The 20,179-nt window shown below is 39.7% G+C and overlaps 1 protein-coding gene across 4 annotated transcripts in view; it reads left to right on the top strand.

Moving 5' to 3' along the window:
* HIVEP1 (HIVEP zinc finger 1) overlaps positions 1-20,179 on the top strand; it is a 285,521-nt gene that overhangs the window by 221,563 nt on the left and 43,779 nt on the right. For all 4 annotated transcript variants that reach the window (XM_056521170.1, XM_056521169.1, XM_056521171.1 and 1 more), the window contains 3 exons: positions 350-6,048; positions 14,011-14,135; positions 14,327-14,502. In XM_056521170.1, coding sequence (XP_056377145.1) covers positions 350-6,048; positions 14,011-14,135; positions 14,327-14,502 — 6,000 coding nt within the window. The remainder of the gene's footprint in view (positions 1-349; positions 6,049-14,010; positions 14,136-14,326; positions 14,503-20,179) is intronic.

Here is a 20,179-nt window from a genome sequence, read left to right as displayed (position 1 = left end):
CGGAACCTGCCGTGTATGACGTGAGCACCGTTCCGATGCTTGCGGTCATACACATGACGTAAATGTACGTCCTGGTGCGTGAAGTCCCGCCAAACCAGGACGTACATTTACGTCCATGGTTGTTAAGGGGTTAAAAAAAAGTAGCAAATTATGTATTTATGACCACTGCAAGAAAAACTTCTACAGTGCACACAAATGCAGTGGTGTAAAAAATTGGTCTGTGAAAAGCCCAAAAATGATAAATGTCCTCCAATAATCCTTGATATTCACTTACTTTTAGTTTTAACAACTATTTCTGGCAAAATTTTCTTTTAACAAAAATAATTTGTTTTTCTTTCTCACATTGCAGAAATAGTTGCTGTTGGTTCCCGAAGTTGCTTTGATACTGTTAAAGGTGTCAAGAGGAAAAAAATTGTCACAGATAATCATTTAAAGAAAATACCGAAGTCTCCTCTAAGGAATATTTCTAAGGAGAAGCAGAAGCATGATATAGAAGTCAGCACATCACAAAGCGCTGGTACATCAGGATCTAGTCTCTCAAAAGACAAGGAACCTATTCAGTTCCATAAGCAAAACTGCAAGGAAGGCATAGGGACTGGGCTCAACAATCAGCCTGCAAAGTCTGGCATTTCAATGCAAGCTAGAAAACTTTCTGTTCCACCAGACTTATGTAACGGAAGAAGTGAAAACTACAACTTTGGTAGCAAAATGACTTTATTAAAGGAAAATTCAACTTCCAGTTCAATACTTTTAAATATGAAAAGTGCAAATATTGACTCTGAGAGTATCAATAAGCAGTATGTGTGTGAAAATTCAGCTTTTGATGTCTTATTAAAGGCTATGGAGCCAGAACTCAACACATTAAGTCAGTCTAGGGCTCCATGTGGTACTCAGACTGAAAAACAAGGACATAAGAGTGAAGCACCTTCAGTTACATATTCCCCTTCAAGTCCATCATCATCTTCTGAAAGGGAAGCAAGTGCTAGGTATTTCCGTCATCATCGCATTGCTAATTATGGTCAACCATGTACATCAGCCAAGGTTTCCACACGCACCCAGGTTCATTCAGGTAGTGAGGAAGAACAATTTCAAAAACAGCAACCTACTACTACTACCTGTCACAATTACTCTAGTATTCTGGACATCACCAAACAAGTTTACCATGTAGCCGCAACTTCTTCAACAGTAAATCCTTCTTCTGCAGTAACTCAGGTTCTTTCATTGCCAGGAAGTTCTTCTATAGCTAATTCTTCAAATGTCTCTTTAAATAACACATATAGTGTAACTCAAGTAGCTTCACTTATCACAGGGGAGCAAATGTGCAATATTGTTTTGAAGGATCAAAAACCTAAAAAACAAGGTAAATATATATGTGAATATTGTAACAGGGCTTGTGCAAAACCCAGTGTCCTCCTTAAACACATTCGTTCACATACTGGGGAACGCCCATACCCATGTGTAACATGTGGATTTTCATTCAAGACGAAAAGCAATCTGTACAAGCACAAAAAGTCTCATGCGCATGCTATTAAGCTTGGACTGGGGGTACGTACAGACAGTGGAGATATGCTACTTTCACAAGATTCTGAAAAAGCACTTTTTATTAGTTCAGATGTAGATGAAAGTGGAGAAAGTGATGAAGAGTATACATCAGAGGAAAGACAAGAAGATCAAAATCTTCCTGGTCTTGAGTACCCAGAAAGTGTAAAAATGTCATCCGAGACTGGCACCGTTAAACAGAAAGAAGGACGGTCTTCCTCAAATAGCCCTGTAGCAATGTTACAAGATGGCAGTTTGCAAGAGAAACATACTGAAGTAAAACTAGCAGAATTACCAAAACTTGTTGTATATCCAGTTAGTGTTTCTCCCTTAAGAGCTGACAGCCCTAAAGTTTTAGAGTCTACTTCTGAACAGTTCATAGCACAAATGCTGGAACTAAAAATAAAAAACAAGACTCCAAATCTTTTGCGAATGTGCTCATTAAGTGAAGTAGAGCAATCATCTCATAAAATGTGTGAACTAATTGAAGCCGAAAAACAGCCAACTAACATAAATGCCCATGCACAGCTGCAGAGGCAGCAAGCTACAGATTGCTCCCAAGAGCAACAGAGCAAATGTCTTTTAAGCCCTAGAAGTCTGGGAAGCACAGACTCTGGTTATTTCTCCCGGTCAGAGAGTGCAGATCAAGCTATGGCCTCACCATCCCCTTTCATAAAACTTCCCTCTTCTGAGAAAGACTTTTCAAAAAATGTAACCTCTTTGGCGCAAACAAATATTACAGGCACTGTTTTGGTACAACCATGTATTGAGAAGCTGCCTGTTGCTGCAGGAATAATGAGGCCACCGCTGGGAACAAAAACTCTTGAAGAGCGTATTTCAAAGTTAATCTCGGACAACAAAGCTGTAGTTGATGACAAACAGTTAGACAGTGTGAAGCCAAGGCGGACATCGTTGTCCAGAAGAGGCAGCATAGATTCACCAAAGTCTTATATATTCAAAGATTCCTTCCAGTTTGATCTAAAACCTGCAGGAAGGCGTACTAGCTCGAGTTCAGATATACCAAAGTCCCCATTCACTCCAACTGAAAAATCTAAGCAAGTTTTTTTTCTTTCTGTTCCTTCACAATATCCTTCTATTGACTGTTTGCCAATAACAAGAAGCAATTCAATGCCCACAACTGGGTATTCAGCCATTCCACCAGTAATCCCAGCTTCTCATCCTCTCAGAGTGAGTCAGTCGTTTGATGACAAAATAGGTTCTCTTTGTGATGATGTATTTGTTTCAGGACCATCTACTCCCCATCATACAGTCCATCCTCGTACACTTGTTAGACAGACTGCTGTTGAAGACTCAACCACTGAACACTGTGGTTTGGGACCTGCACGGTCTGTTGATGAAAGTTATTCTGCAAGCAAATCTGTTCAGGATGCTTTGCTACTCAGAAGCAAATCCTTTGTGCAAGGCACTAGTTTAGACAAAATTAAAAAATCACATCAGGGTCGGGGTACGATGTTTGAATGTGAGACATGTAGAAATAGATATAGAAAATTAGAAAACTTTGAAAATCATAAGAAGTTTTATTGTTCTGAATTACATGGACCAAAGAGCAAAACAGCTGCTCGAGAAACTGATCATAGCATAGCATCAAACAATTCCCAACCTCAAATTTTTCATTATAGGGTTGCTAGTACAACTGGTACTTTGGAACAGCCACTACTCATCCGAAAACGAAGAAAGATGAAAAGTGTTGGAGATGATGATGAACCCCAACAAAGTGAATGTCGTTCTGTCCCTGAAAATATTGAAGCCCCGAGCTTAGCCAATGTCAAGGCTTCATCCACAATTACTATATTAGGCTCACAGTCCTGTTCAGTGTCAGTCCAAAATCAACAGTTACAGTTAGTATCTCGGAGCACAGAACCCAGTACCGATGTTAAAATATCTGCCACAGAAAAAAAGACATTAGTTCTAAAGGAAAATGTTGACCTGAAATGTCAAGGAACAGGGATTTCTGTAATTCAGCACACAAATTCATTAAGCAGGCCCAGTTCATTTGAAAAATCTGAGTCTATTGAGCGTGTTTCTCCTGTACCATTATGTGAAATTCATAAAAGTAATGTAAAAAGCCCCTTCAATGCAGTAGGTATAATTCAAGAAGACAGACCTACTGTGGCTTCTCAGATCAAACCTAGTGGATCATTTCAAGTGACTAAATCTGATACCAGTGAAAGTCACCATGGTGTGCTTACAGAAAGAACTGTCCCCTCCCAATCACGCCTTGTACGTCAGCATAACATTCAGGTTCCAGAGATCTTGGTTACAGAAGAACCAGATAAAGATCCAGAGACTCAAACTAATGATCAGGAACTGCAAGAAAAATTTACTTGGCCACAACGAAGTGGAAGTCTTTCCAGTTTGCCAACAGAAAAGCTCCCTCCAAAAAAGAAACGGATCAGGCTTGCTGATCTGGATAATTCTTCTGCTGAATCAAGCTTTGAATCGACTATTTCAAGAAGTTTAAGTCGTGAAAGCAGCTTATCACGTACTTCAAGTTTTTCAGCTTCATTTGAAAAAGAAGAATCTTCAAAATCTGAAAGTTTCTCAAAAACAGACAGTGTAAATAAATCATCTGAATTTCTTACAATTCCAACTGGCTTAAATGCATTTGGTACTCCAAGGGAAATGAGAAGAGCTGCCTCAGAGCAAATAAACTGTACACAAGCATCTATGGAAGTTACAGACTACAGAAGTAAATCATTTGATTGTGGAAGTATGTCTCGATCACGGTCTATGTCTCCAATAAACAATTTAACTTCAAGATCCTCTCTTGTATGTAGCACGAGTAGTGGGCATGTTCCCCTGTTAGAAAGGAGGAGGGGGCCACTTGTAAAACAGATATCTTTAAATATCTCAGAAACAAGTGTTTCTCCAGGTAAATCCAAAATTCTCTCAGAAAATTCTACATTAACTCAACAAAATGTACACAATATAAACCGGAGTTTAACAGAAGTAAATGTATGCTCGAAAGAGAACAGTAGACACACACATGTAGTTGACCAGCAGTTAGCTGAAAAGCCAAAGCTTGCAAAAGTTCAACTTTCTGATAGCAAAGGCACAGTAAGCTCACCAAACACCTTATTTAATACCGACTTTCCAACTGGTATGCAAAATAAATCAAAAGGGGACAATAAAGAGAAAAATATATCACTGCATAAAAAATATGAATGTAAGCTAAATTTTGCTCCAAAATATCAGCTAGAATGTCAGAAAACTCGGGAGAACCAATTATGTCCTACAAAACCTGTTACCATAGTTTTGCCAAATAGTCTTTCTGGAGACACTAGCATTACTTCTCAGAATTTAAAGGCTGCTGTTACAAATGGTTTGTCTACAGTTTGTCCAACTGTTCAGAAGCAAAACAAATTGTATTGTAATTATCAGTCTAGTCAGTCAGTAGTTGTACCAGTCCATAACTATAGCAGTTCGTTATATTATGGTTTTACTGCCGTGACATCTCTTCCTGAGATTTTAGTTACTCAAGATCAAGGACATCCCATTGTTTGTAAAATCAGTTCCACTCCTGTTGTAGAGGCTATAGACCCAATGCATATGCCAAAGTCTCAAGAAGAGCACAGCAGGTCTTTAACAGGCTCCGTGAAAAATTTTGAAAATTGTCTTCCGCGATCTGTGCCACAGAAAGTGCCACCAGTTGGTCTTGCTCCTCAGCAAGAGACCTCAGTATCAAGTAAGCGAATGCTTTCCCCAGCAAACAGTCTGGACATTGCAATGGAAAAACAGCAAAAGCGTGTTAAAGATGAAAGTGGGGCTGCATGCAATACAAATAATCAACAGGTGCATTTGTTAAGTATGAAGGCTGCTGAACCTGTTAAGCAAAGAAAGCCAATGCTGGTTAGACAGTTCTGCACTACCGATCCAGGTGAAAGCTTAGATCATGATATTTCCAAGGGAAGATCTAGTCCTGATAATCATTCTCCTGCAGCACAACTGACCACATTTCATTCATCTACAAAATCGGTCTCTGATGGGAAAGAGGTAGAAGAACAAACTAAACTTTTAGACGCACATCCAACTGTACGAATGTCACCAGAGCCTTCTCCTGTAAACACACAGACAAGTACTCTAAAGTCTACATATAGTAGTCAAGAGAGGCGATCACCTGTTACTTCTAAAGCAATTCATATTCAAGGTCAAGTAAAACTCTCTGCTGCAATTTCTGTTGTTAATGCTGGTGATATGCACCGTCTGTCCTTTCCAAGTCTCAAGACCTCAACAAGTTTTACTTGGTGTTACCTTTTAAAGCGAAAGCCAATACCCCTTCCTCAGAATGACCAAAAGACTTCTGCCTATGCTTCCTGGACTATTAGCTCCAATAATCCTAATCCACTGAGTTTACCCACCAAAGTGGCACTTTCACTGTTGAATTCAAAACAAAAAGGCGAGAAGTTCATCTTTACATTGGTGAAGAACTCCCATCAAAAACATGACCTCCTGGTATATTCAAGCAAATGGAAAAGTAACTCAAAAAAGGTAATACCTCTCTCCCCATTGATTAATATTTAATGCAAGAAAGCCCCTCTAGAGATGTTGTGGATATTAATTTGGTTGAGGTCTGAGGCATCAGAGTTTCATATGGCTAAATTTATGCCTCATATGGCCTTTTTCATGCCTTAGTGTTGCCTTTTTTTGGCTTAAATAAGGACTAGTGAGGTCATAACATTGCTGCTCGAAACCTTTCAAGATGAACTTTATAAGTGTTACGTTTTATGAGAAATATTTTAAATTGGCTTCCCTTTCACTTTTTATGTTATTTGTCGGCCTTGTACTACAATAAAAAAATATATTATATGTTCCTGCAATCTGCACTTAAAGGGGTACTCCCCTGAAAATTATTATTTTTTAAATCTACTGGTGCCAGAAAGTTAAACAGATTTGTAAATGACTTCTATTAAAAAATCTTAACCCTTCCAGGCTTCCAGTACTTATCAGCTGCTGTATGTTCCACAGGAAGTTCTTTTCTTTTTGAATTTCCTTTCTTCCTGATCACAGTGGTCTCTGCTGGGTATTTGCTCCTACTCTTGACTTTCTCTTCCTAAAATGGACAGAGGTGTCAGCAGAGAACACTGGTCAGGCAGAAAGGAAATTCAAAAAGTACTGGAAGGGTTAAGATTTTTAAATAGAAGTAAGTTACAAATCTGTTTAAAGGGGTATTCCAGGATTTTTTTTTATTTGACTATGCTACAGGGGCTGTAAAGTTAGTGTAGTTCATACAGAATTGTGAGGTTTTCTCACAATTCTTATGTGATTTTGACCCCAATATTTATTTTTACTATCATACAAAATGACTGTTGTCTCAGATTTTTCCCAGCTTGCATTGCGGCAGAGACCTGACTCACTAGTCAGCTGATGACAGGGAGCCTGTCTGCTTCAATGGGTGGAGGGATCAATCTGCAACTAATGCAACAGCTGTAGGCACCCTGATTGAAAACCACAGTTCTTATGTTTCAATGGGTGGGGTGGCTGATATGTTTTTTTGACTACAAATCCCACAATGCCATTTTCCTCCCTCTCACACAAGTCAAACAGGAAATACAAGTTCACAAAAAGCTCGCCACAGTGTTATGGTAATCTCACAACATAGCCATTTAGCCCCAAGACAAGCGCAGATCCTTCCTAAGCATGTCCGTTACGTACCAGGTACGTACTAAAAAGACATTATGGTGGATAACCCCTTTAACTTTATGGCACCAGTTGATTTAAGCAAAAATGTTTTTCAGGAGTGTACCCCTTTAACACCTTAAGGACTGAGCGTTTTTCCGTTTTTGCACTTTCGTTTTTTTTTTCTCCTTACCTTTTAAAATCATAACCCTTTCAATTTTGCACCTAGAAGTCCATATGATGGCTTATTTTTTGCGCCACCAATTCTACTTTGTAATGACGTCAGTCATTTCATTTTACCCAAAAATCTACGGCAAAACAGAAAAAAAATCATTCAGCGACAAAATTGAAGAAAAAAACATTTGGGGGGCTTCCGTTTCTACGCAGTAAATTTTTTGCTAAAAATTACACCTTTTCTTTATTCTGTAGGTCCATACAATTAAAATGATACCCTACTTATATAGGTTTGATTTTGTCGTACTTCTGGAAAAAATCATAACTACACGTTTAAAATTGTCTTCTTCTAACCCATATAACTTTTTTCGCGTACGGGGCGTTATGAGGGCTCATTTTTTGCACTGTGATCGGAAGTTTTTAGCGGTAAAATTTTTGTATTGATCTGACTTTTTGATCGCTTTTTATTCATTTTTTCATTATTTAAAAAGTGACCAAAAAAACGCAATTTTGGACTTTGGAATTTTTTTGCACGTACGCCATTGACCGTGCGGTTTAATTAACAATATATTTTTATAATTCGGTTATTTCCGCATGCGGCGATACCTCATATGTTTATTTTTATTCACACAGTTTTTTTTTCTAAATGGGAATTCTTTTTTTTTTTTTTGTCACTTTTTTTTTGCAATGATATATCTCTCATAGGGGCTATAACACTGCACATACTGATCTTTTACATTGATCAATGGTTCTCATAGGAAACCATTGATCGATGATTCTGCCACTTGACTGCTCATGCCTGGATGTCAGGCATTGAGCAGTCATTTGGTGATCGGCCAGCCAGGAGGAAGGTAGGGGACCCTCCTGCTGTCCTACTCTTGTTCGGTCCTGAACAGCCCCCTGAGCTAACTGGCAGCGTTTTAGTTTCAATTTAGACGCGGCGATCAACTTTGAACGCCGCGTCTAAAGGGTTAATAATGCGCGGCACTGCGACCAGTACCGCGCGCTATTAGCCACGGGTCCCGGCCTCTAAGAGGCCGGGCCCGACCCATTATAGAATGGGAGCGGACTTAGGGCGTACAGGTACGCCCTAAGTCCTTAAGGAGTTAAGGACCTAGGGCATACTGGTACGCCCTGGAACTTAAGGACCCAGGGCGTACCTGTATGCCTGTGGGAATTCCGGTCCCCGCCACACACCGGGCTGGGACCAAAACGGGATGCCTGCTGAAATCCCGGAAAAAAGGGTGAGTGGTGAAGACCGAGACACCAATCACCCTTGCCTAGCAGGAGTGAGGTGGCACCGGTGCCACCTCTCGATCGGCGTGATTGGTTGGCCGGACCGCACTTGACGTCCACAAATGGGGTATTTCCATACTCAGAAGAGATGAGGTTACACATTTTGGGGAGCATTTTCTACTATTACCCCCTTGTAAAAATTTAAAATTTTGGGGGAAAAAACAGCATTTTTGTGAAAAAAAAAATAATTTACACATCTTACAAGAAAAGTCGTCAAACACCTGTGGGGTGTTAAGGCTCACTGTACCCCTTGTTACATTCCTTGAGGGGTGTAGTTTCCAAAATAGTATGCCATGTGTTTAATTTTTTTGCTGTTCTGGCACCATAGGTGCTTCCTAAATGTGACATGCCCCCCAAAAACCTTTTCAGAGAAACTCACTCTCCAAAATCCCATTGTCGCTCCTTCCCTTCTGAGCCCTCTAGTGCACTTTACGTTTTCCTTACTCAAAAGAAATTGGATAAAAAAATTTTGGGGAGATTTCTCTCCTTTTACCCCTTGTAAAAGTTCAAAAACTGGGTCTACAAGAACATGTGAGTGTAAAAAATGAAAATTTTCTCCTTCACTTTGCTGCTATTCTTGTGAAACCCCTAAAGGGTTAACACACTTTCTGAATGTAATTTTGAATACTTTTAGGGGCTCAGTTTTTGTAATGGGGTAATTTATGGGGTATTTCTAATATGAAAGCCCTTCAAATCCACTTCAAATCTGAACTGGTCTTTGAAAAATTCCGAATTTAGAAAATTTTGTGAAAAATTGGAAAATTGCTGCTGGACTTTGAAGCACTCTTATGTCTTCCAAAAGTTAAAACATGTCAACTTTATGATGCAAACATAAAGAAGACATATTGTATATGTGAATCAATATATAATTTATTTGGGATGTCCAACGTATCGACGAAAATTTACCAGTAGCATAAAGTAGAATATTTCATGAAAAAAAATTATCTCTGAATCAGAATGAAAAGTAAAAGCATCCCAGAGTTATTAATGCTTAGTAGTGCTGGGCGGTATACAGGTTCATACCGAACACCAACATTTTTTCCCTGCACGACATGAATTTTTCCTATACCTCACTACCTGTTGGGCCCCCCCCCCTCGAATTAATGAATTATCAGCCGCAGATCCCCACATCGGGCAACTAATCATATGTGACGCGCGGGCGCTGTTCTGCTTCTCTCTCCCCCCCCCCTCCGGTTTATCGGCCAAGCGCTGCGCTGTCCCCCACATCTGGGGACTAATCATATGCAACCCGCGAGCACTTCTTCTCTCCCCCCCCCCCCAAAAATAATTATCAGCCGCTGTGCTGTACTGTACTATCCTGTGCACAGGCTTCAGAAATAAACTTTAACTCACCTTCCTAAGATCCCTCTGCTGCTCTTGCTGCTTCCTGGGGATGGGAACATCACAGAGCCATCAGCCTATCTCCGGCCGCAGCGATGTCCCACCTTGGCCGGTGATAGGCTGAGCCGGCCGTCTTCTTACATGCGCTCAGCCTATCACCGGCCAAGGTGGGACTTCGCTGCGGACGGTGATAGGCTGACTGCTCTGTGACGTTCCCATCCCCAGGAAGCAGCATGAGGCAGCATGAGGCTCGCATCGCTGGACCGTGAGGCTGCTTATGGGGGAACGTAGGAAGGTGAGTTAAAGTTTATTTTGTTTATTTTTGCAGCCCGGGTACAGGAAAGTACAGTACAGCACAGCGGCTATTAATTATCAGGGGGGGGGGGGAGGCGGAGGAGAGAAGCTGTAGATTTTTGGGTAAAATGACTGATGTCATTACAAAGTAGAATTGGTGGCGCAAAAAATAAGCCATCATATGGATTTTTAGCTGCAAAATTGAAAGAGTTATTATTTTTAAAGGTAAGAAGGAAAAAACAAAAATGCAAAAACGGAAAAACCCCGGGTCATGAAGGGGTTAAGCAGACTAGAGAATCTTTTTTTTTTTTTCACAGTCTGAAAGTCCTTTTAGCAGTTTTTTTTTTACTAACTCCAGGCTTTTATGTATCTCTTTGTGAAGAGACTTCTTGCACAGAGGCTGATGGTTGACCTTCTGGAAGTTTCTACCATCTGTACACCAGATCCTTGGAGCTCAGCAAAAGTTACCATTGGGTTCTTTATCACCTCTCTTACCAAGGCCCTTTCCCCATGATTATTTAGGGTGGTTGGGGCATCCAACTTCTATTTTAAGAATTATGGAGACAACTGTGTTCTTAGGGAGTTTTCAGTGCAGTGCAGTGTAACCTTCTTCAAATCTCAACACAATCTTGTCTGAGCTCTACAGGCAGATTTTCTTCTTTATACTTTGGTTTTTGCTCAGATATGCATTGTCAGCTATGAGACCTTACATAGACCGGGATGATTCTTTCCATATCATATCCAGTCAACTGAATTTACCATAGGTGGCTCCTGTCAGGCTAGGTTTCCACTTGTTTTTTTTTTTTCATTTAAAGGCAAAAACACCAGAAAAAACACCAGAAAAACTGCCAAAACGTAAGAAAAACCTGTGGCAGTTTTTCTGGCGTTTTTTTCTGGTGTTTTTGCCTTTGAGTGGAAATTGCATTTTTGGCTCCTTTGGCGTTTTTTTCAAAATTTGTTGGTTACCAAAAAAAAATAAAAAAATGCAGTGGGGATGGGAAAAAATGTAACAAAATTTTTATTTTTTATAGCGAAATTGTAATAATTTTTTTATAAAGCGTTTGTGTGTTTCACTTTATTTATTTTTTTAGGCATTACTACTACTCCTAGCATGGAACAGACTGTTCCATGATGGGAGTAGTAGTACCTGTACTAATAGAAAGATCACCCCGCATGTCACTCCTGACACCCAATGCAATCGTCCTATCTATTGCAGAGATGCGGAGCGGCTCTATACAGCGCTTGCATCTCTGTTCTGTACTCCGGCTTGCAGCCAATCACAGCTCTCAGCGGGAAATAGGAATCAGTGATGTTCTATTCATATCACTGGCCGGCCGGAGTACAGAGCAGTGATGCGGAGCGCAGGAGAAAGTCTCTTCGCATCTCTGCAATAGATAGGACAAGGAGTGACAACCGCTGTGATCTGTCCTTAACTGCAGGTACTACTGCTCCCAACATGGAGCACACTCTGCTCCATGCTGGGAGCTGTAGTACCTGCATTAATAGACAGATTGCAGCGAGTGTCACTTCTGACATCCAATGCGATCGTCCTGTATAATGTTTAGATGCGGGCGGACGCTCTTCTATGGTCCCCTGCACTGACGTACATATACACCTATTCATATTTCCCACAGAGATTTGTGATTGTCTGGAACCATCTGGCCAATCACACCTCTCTGCCGGAAATAAGAATAGGTGTATATATATATGTCAGTGCAGGGGATCATAGAAGAGCATCTGGCCACATCTATAAATTATACAGAAGGATCGCAATGGACCCCAGGCAATCTGTCATTTAGTACAGGTACTACTACTTCCATCATGGAACAGTGGGTTCCATGCTGGAAGTAGTAGTACTACGTAAAAAAAAAAAAAATGTAAAAAGTGAAAAACACACACACACACTACATTTTTATTATTGTCGGCTACATTTTTAGTGGCCTGCCCGCACACATAAATTGATCCCTGTTTAAAAATTAATAAAAATGTAGTTATAAAAAAGAAACATTTTGTTAAATACAATTTTTCCCATCAGTATTGTATCTTTTTTATAATTTTTTTTAATGGGGACCCGATGAAATTTCATTAAAAAAAGGTATCTCCATCACTTTTTTGGATTGCTAAAGTCCAAAAAAGAATAAAAAACGCGGGCAAAAAACGCCAAAGTTAAAAACCACATGGCGTTTTTTCACTTTCATAGACCTCTATGGGAGGAAAACGCCAAGATATTCCTTAAAAAAACGCCAAAGTCTCAACAATAGGTCATTTTGGAAAAACTGCCAAGGAGCCAAAAATAGCTGAAAAACACCAAAAGGATTTAAAAAAAAGCCAAACTGAAAACGCCAAGTGGATATGGCATTTTGCAGTTCCCTATATACTTGCAGCTAACATCTGGCCTCAGTGTTTTTTCCACACACAAAAAAAACACCATGCGGCACAAAAAAGTGGAAACCTAGCCTCAAGATGATCAAAGGAAATGGAGGTTTCCAGTGCAAAATTTCAAGTGTCATAGCAAAGGGTCTGAATATTTAAGTCATGTGAACTTACCGTATATACTAGAGTATAAGCCGAGTTTTTCAGCACAATTTTTCATGCTGAAAACACCCCCCTCGGCTTATACTCGAGTGAACAAAAAAACATTTCTGGCTTTAGCTGTGAGGGGATGGTCCCGGCCGTCCATCTCCGCCTGTCAATCCCTTCTCAGTGGTCTTCAACCTGCGGACCTCCAGATGTTGCAAAACTACAACTACCAGCATGCCAGGACAGCCATCGGCTGTCCGGGCATGCTGGGAGTTGTAGTTTTAAAACATCTGGAGGTCAGCAGGTTGAAGACCACTGCCTTCGACATCAACCAGACCCCCCTTTTGTTTTCTACTCGCCTCCCCTTGGTGGGAAGGAAGGGTGAGCTGGTCCGGGACGTCCATATTCGACCATCTATGCTGCAGGGACCGTCCGGTGGGGAGGGTTAGTCGTTCCGAGCTAACCATCTCCACCGGGAGGCCCTCTTCTCCGGAATGGCCCCGAACTAGTCACGCTGCATTGACGCCACCGCACAGGGACGTTCATGCGCAGGGACGTCACGAACGTCTGCTGCGCACAGACGTCCCTATGCGTCGTCAACAAGGCAACGTCACTAGTCCGGGGCCGGCCCGGAGCGGAACAGAGGGCTTCCCGGTGAAGATGGACAGCCCGGAACGACTAACCCTCCCCACCGGACGGTCCCTGCAGCATAGATGGCCGAAGATGGACGGGCCCGGACCAGCTCTCCCTTCCTTCCCACAGAGGGGAGATGAGTAGAAAACAAAAGGGGGGGTCTGGATGATGACGAAGGGATTGACAGGTGGAGAGGATGATGACGAGGGGGATGATGACGAGGGGGATGATGACGAGGGTTATAATGACAGGGTGATAATGGCGGGGGTGTTAATGACGGGGGTCTGGATGATGTCAGGGGGGGATGATGTATTTCCCACCCTAGGCCTATAGTGGAGTCAATAACTTTCCCTAGGTTTTTGGGGTGAAATTAGGGGCCTCGGCTTATATTCTGGATGGCTTATGTTCGAGTATATATACGTTATGTGAAAATGTTGTTTTCTATTCTTAATAAATTAGCAAAAATGTCTAAAATTCGGTTTTCACATTCTTGTATCCAGCTCTGTTTCAATTATAAAATTGTATGTTGCCACGATATGCATCATTTTGTATTTCTTTTTCGTTTTTCTCTGTTAGTCCTCTCATAACAAGGCTTGTAATCTGCTGGATGGCCAAAAAAGTATTGATACAAGTACTGATCAAGATAAGGAATCTTTCCAAAATCGAAGTGAGCCAAGGAGAGTGAAGATTTTTGATGGAGGGCAAGTCATTATTTTAGTGCATACTTTTGTTTCAGATTACATTTTTGGAAAATAAAATAGTTTTCTTGGAATATAATGTATTTCTATAAGTGATAATCTGTGGCCAGAATATCCTGTTAAGTAACATGTGTCAGGTTTGTATTTTCATCTATGTATAACATGTTATAACATGGGATATCATTTCTTACCAGGTATAAGTCAAATGAAGAATATGTTTATGTGCGTGGCAGAGGAAGAGGAAAGTATATTTGTGAAGAGTGCGGGATAAGATGCAAAAAGCCAAGCATGTTAAAGAAGCATATTCGTACGCACACAGATGTTCGGCCATACCACTGCAACTACTGTAACTTCTCCTTCAAAACAAAAGGTATGATTGATCACATTCTATATGTATAGTTCAGTGTTAAGTGGCAATTCACTGATGCAGATGGACATTCACTGAAAAAAAATGTCAACATCCATGTATAATGAGCTTTGTCTGTTTCATACAGCAGTATTACAGATATTACCTTGAGCAATGGGATGCATGGCATTAAATGATTTATATTCAATGAAGAAATGAACAGATGGCAGTCACCAAGGTCGTGACTCCTTATCCTTTATTCATAAGACATGAAAACGAAGGTGCTGTGTCAGGCAGGTATACTGGCAAGGACGCCGGGTGCCTCCGCGTGGAGGTAACAGCTGTATCGCACTTCCGTGCTTCTTCAGACTATACCTGCCCCTGGCGTGTTGCGGGTAAAAATACCTGCATGACGTCATGAGAAGGGGTGGGGACTACATAATGTTAAAAAACATATACCATGTGTAAAAATAAGTGAAAAACATTAAAAACAAGTCACACGCTAGAGGACTAACAGCAAATGCTAAGGTTCATATGAAAATGCTTAAATCTAATTTATTGTTTAAGCCCAGATTACCTTGGGCTTCTGTACACATGATCCAGCGAGCTTCTGATTGCAAAAGTACAGGCCACCGGAGTGCCCATGGCAACTCCGGAGGTTTGTCTGTACCGTTCTTCATCGAACGTGAATGTTCGATGTCTCTTATTTTAGAAAACAATACATTCAGGTTCGATGAAGAATGGTACAGACAAACCTCCGGAGTTGCCATGGACACTCCGGAGGCCTGTACTTTTGCAAATGTATTTGTTTCTTGCTTTGAAAGAGACTTTATTTTTTCTACATCAAATCCTTTCTTAAAATTCATTAAAATGTATACCCGTTTCGTGGACGATATTTTTATCGTCTGGTTAGGGCCAGAGACAGACTTCTCAGATTTCATCGATCACATCTCCGCTAACGACAGAAATTTAAAATTCACATTTAAAACGAGTACAACACATCTAGAATTTCTAGATGTGTTAGTTTCTACAAGTGATGAATGGTTGATAACTACTGCCTACAGAAAACCTACGGCAGGGAATTCCTTACTGCACTACAGTAGTTATCACCCGAAGCACATAAAATCAGCCATTCCATATGGACAAATGTTGAGATTAAAAAGAATCAACAACACCGAGATAGGTTTAAAAAAACAAACATTAGATCTAGCTAATAGATTATCAGCCAGAGGTTATCCAAAAAAAGTACTAGAAAAAGCATATAACCGAGCTTTGACACAAAACAGAACTATTCTGTTAAAACCTAATAATAAAAAGGAAAATAAAAAATTCGATAGATTTACATTCTCCTTTAAATACGGACCACTGGCTGACACTATAAAAACTACTGTTAATAAACATTGTTTTTTGTTAAAAAATCATCCATTACTTTCTGATTACACACAACAAAATCCTGTGATTGCATTCAGGTTGCAAATGGTGTTCGCAATTAATTTACAGTTCTTACATTAAAATAGGAGGCACTCCAGTACATTGTAAAGATTTTATCTGTTGCACAACAGCTTATGTAGTCTATGGCCTGATTTGTACTCGCGGACGATTATATATCGGAAGCACTACCAGAGCCATGCACATCAGATTTCGCGAGCATCTGAACTCATTACGTAGCAAAAAGGGGTCCCCTAGAATTATAGAACACATGTGGCAAGCACACAATGGTAACCCACTTGATTTAAAATTCTTCAGCCTAGAAAGAGTTAATTATAAAGACGGGATAGACAGGCGAAGGTCCCTCCTGCAATCAGAAGCTCGCTGGATCATATGTACGGAAGCTCAAGGTAATCTGGGCTTAAACGATAAATTAGATTTAAGCATTTTCATATGAACCTTAGCATTTGCTGTTAGTCCCCTAGCGTGTGACATGTTTTTAATGTTTTTCACTTATTTTTACACATGGTATATGTTTTTTAACATTATGTAGTCCCCACCCCTTCCCATGACGTCATGCAGGTATTTTTACCCGCAACACGCCGGGGGTGGGTATGGTCTGAAGAAGCACAGAAGTGCGATACAGCTGTTACCTCCACGCAGAGGCTCCCGGCGTCCTTGCCAGTATACCTGCCTGACACCGCAACTTCGTTTTCATGTCTTATGAATAAAGGATAAGAAGTTACGACCTTGGTGAGTGCCATCTGTTCATTTCTTCATTGAATATTCGAAGTTACACGTTTGCTCTGATGATTGAGCACCACCACAAGTCTTAGTTATCCACCTGTCAAGTAATTGCACTTTTTCCGGACTATCAGCAGTGCCGGTCTATATCTCACCACATTGCATTAAATGATTTATGTTTAACTTATAAATGCAGTGTTCCTGAAATCAGCTTAAAAAACTAAAAAAATCAACAAAGCAAAACATGAGAGATCCTCATGGCAGAGCCTAGTGTGCATATATGTGCATATATGAAGCTAACCCCTTGAGGACTCAAATGAGACCAATTTTCATTTTTATGTATATATTTTTCTTGCCATAACTTTATTTTTCAATCTACATAGCCGTATGATAATTTGATATTTTGCAGGACCAATGTTACTATGTAGTGACACCCTTCATTTTTTCATAAAATGTGCTGCGTAACAAACAGTATATAAATTTTGGGGGCTAAATTGAGAAAAAAAGACAAAAAACGAATTTGCACTTTTTAGGGAGTTATGTTTTATGCAGTGCACTTTACAGTAAAACTGACATGTTATTTTTATTCTTCATGTCTGTTTAGTTAAGATACTAAAACCTGTAGTTTTTTTTTTATTGGTGCAATTTTGGGGTAAATGGAGCTTTTGATCATTTTGTATGTATTTTTTTCTGATATAAGATAATTATCTGCTGGTGAGTAACTTTTTCATTGTGCAGGCTGGAGGGGGCATGTCTGTCTGTCTCCCTCACAGGAGCAGGCCTGTGCAGTCAGCCAATCAGTACTCTCTACTCTCTACTCTGTAACTACTCTTTCCTCTCTGGTTTTATGCTGGGTCATATGTCAGAGGAAGATACTTGGAGCTTGCCTGCAGTAATCAGAAGACATTAAGTTTTTAACAATGACAGTGCCTCTTTAAGGTCAAAAAGGCCTTGGTCCGTAAGGGGTTAATAGACACACATTAACCCCTTCATGTTAAAAGTTCAAATCACCCCCTTTTCCTATATAAACATGTAAACATAATAATAATAAACATATTTAGTATCGCTGCAGGCGTAATTGTACAAACTATTAAAATATAACATTATGTATCCCATACGGTAAATTACATAAATGTAAAAAAAAAATGGCAAACCATAGAATTGCAATTTTTATAATATCACAGAAAGAAAAAGTTAAAAAGCGATTAAAAAGTCATATCCATACCAAAATGGTAACGATACAAAAAACAGATTATGGCACAAAAAATTGCCCTCATACAGCCTGGTATGCGGAAATATAAAAAAATTTTTTTTTTTTTAAAGCTACAGGGGTAAAAAAAAATTCTAAAAAGATCAGAATTTTTTTTAAATTAGTAAAACATGACAGAAACTATACAAATCTGGTATTGCTGTAATTAGGCGGGTCTAAAGTATCAAAACAACATGTTAGCTCCACCACAAGGTAAATGGCGTAGAAAAGAAAACCACCAAATTTGCTAAATTATATTTTACTATTTCAATTTCACTTCACCCAATATAATTTTTTTTGTTTTTGTTTTTTTTTTGTTTCGGAGAATATGTTATTGAAAAATCAAAAGGTATCATTATAGTAGGTAGTTATGGCTATTATAGGGCGAGGAGGGAAAAACAAGAGTGTAAAAGCGAAAATTGGCCTGGACAAGTGGATCGTCATGAGGAACAAGTAGATTTTGCTCCATTTTAGTCCTGTGGACAAGTAGTTTGTTATTAAATTTCCACACCCCTGGGTCTGCCTTCCTGCAGACCAGAGAAGTAGATCGCAGATAACACTTCAGTGCTATGCCTATTCATAGCACTGATAAGTATCTGCAATCTAATAATTGCAATATTTAGTTCCCTATGGGGACTAAAAAAGGTTTTAATAAAAGTGAATAGGCCCTCCCCCAATAAAAAAATAAAGTTAGAAAAATAAATAAAATGTAAAAAAGAGTAAAAAGTTAATCAACATACATGGGATCACCGCTTACAGAAAAGTCTTATTTATTAAAATATTATGTTAATGATTTCGTAGAGTGAGCGGTGTAAATGTAAAAAAAAAATACCAAAATCCAAAATGTTAAAAAATACCAAAGTCCAAAATTACAGATTTTTAATCACATGATGTATCAGAAAGAAAAATTTATAAAAATTGATCAAAAAGTCCCATCGAAACAAAAAAAGTACCGATAAAAACTGCATTGAGACCTCATAAACATTTATTTTACTTCTATTAAAAAAATTATAACTTTTTGTAAGAAAAAGAGTATTCTTAAAATTGTTCTCTTATGACCCCTATTATGCTTATTTTCTCGTATATGGAGCTACAGTGGGGCAAAAAAGTATTTAGTCAGCCACAAATTGTGCAAGCTCTCCCTCTTAAAAAGATGTGAGAGGCCTGTAATTTTCAAATCTGGAGACTGGCTAGTCCACTCCAGGACCTTGAAATGCTTCATATGAAAACACTCCTTCATTGCCCGGGCAGTGTATTTGGGATCATATTCATGCTGAAAGACCCAGCCACCTTTCATCTTCAGTGCCCTTGCTGATGGAAGGAGGTTTTCACTCAAAATCTCACGATACATGGCCCCATTCATTCTTTCCTTTACACGGATCAGTCATGCTGGTCCCTTAGCAGAAAAACAGCCCCAAAGCATGATGTTTTCACCCCCATGCTTCACAGTAGGTATGGTGTTCTTTAGATGCAACTCAGCATTCTTTCTCCTCCAAACACGATGAGTTGAGTTTTTACCAAAAAGTTCTACTTTGGTTTCACTTGACCATATAGCATTCTTCCAATCCTCTTCTGGATCATAAAAATGCTCTCTAGCAAATTTCAGACGGGCCCAGACATGTACTGGCTTAAGCAGGGGGACATGTCTGGCACTGCATTATTTGAGTCCATGGCACCGTAGTGTGTTACTGATGGTAGCCTTTTTTACTTTGGTCTCGGCTCTCTGTAGGTCATTCACTAGGTCCCCCCGTGTGGTTCTGGGATTTTTGCTCACCGTTCTTGTGATCATTTTGACACCACGGAGTGAGATCTTGCGTGGAGCCCCAGATCGAGGGAGTTTATCAGTGGTCTTGTATGTCTTCCATTTTTGAATAATTGCTCCCACAGTTGATTTCTTCACACAAAGCTGCTTGCCTATTGCAGATTCAGTATTCCCAGCCTGGTACAGGTCTACAATTTCTAAAATTTTGTTTCTGGTGTCCTTCGACAGCTCTTTGGTCTTGGCCATAGTGGAGTTTCGAGTGTGACTGTTTGCGGTTGTGGATAGGTGTCTTTTATACTGATAAGTTTAAACAGGTGCCATTAATACAGGTAACAAATTGAGGACAGAGGAGACTCTTAAAGAAGTTGTTACAGGTCTGTGAGAGCCCGAAATCTTGCTTGTTTGTAGGTGACCAAATACTTATTTTCCACCATAATTTGCAAATAAATTCTTTTAAAAAATCAGACAATGGGATTTTATGGATTTTTTTTCTCATTATGTCTCTCATAGTTGAGGTA

The sequence above is a fragment of the Hyla sarda genome, chromosome 5, assembly GCF_029499605.1.
Source record: "Hyla sarda isolate aHylSar1 chromosome 5, aHylSar1.hap1, whole genome shotgun sequence".
NCBI classification, from domain to species: domain Eukaryota; kingdom Metazoa; phylum Chordata; class Amphibia; order Anura; family Hylidae; genus Hyla; species Hyla sarda.
Note: the sequence above shows the minus strand (reverse complement) of the source record. Positions and strands in the feature narration are given on the sequence as shown.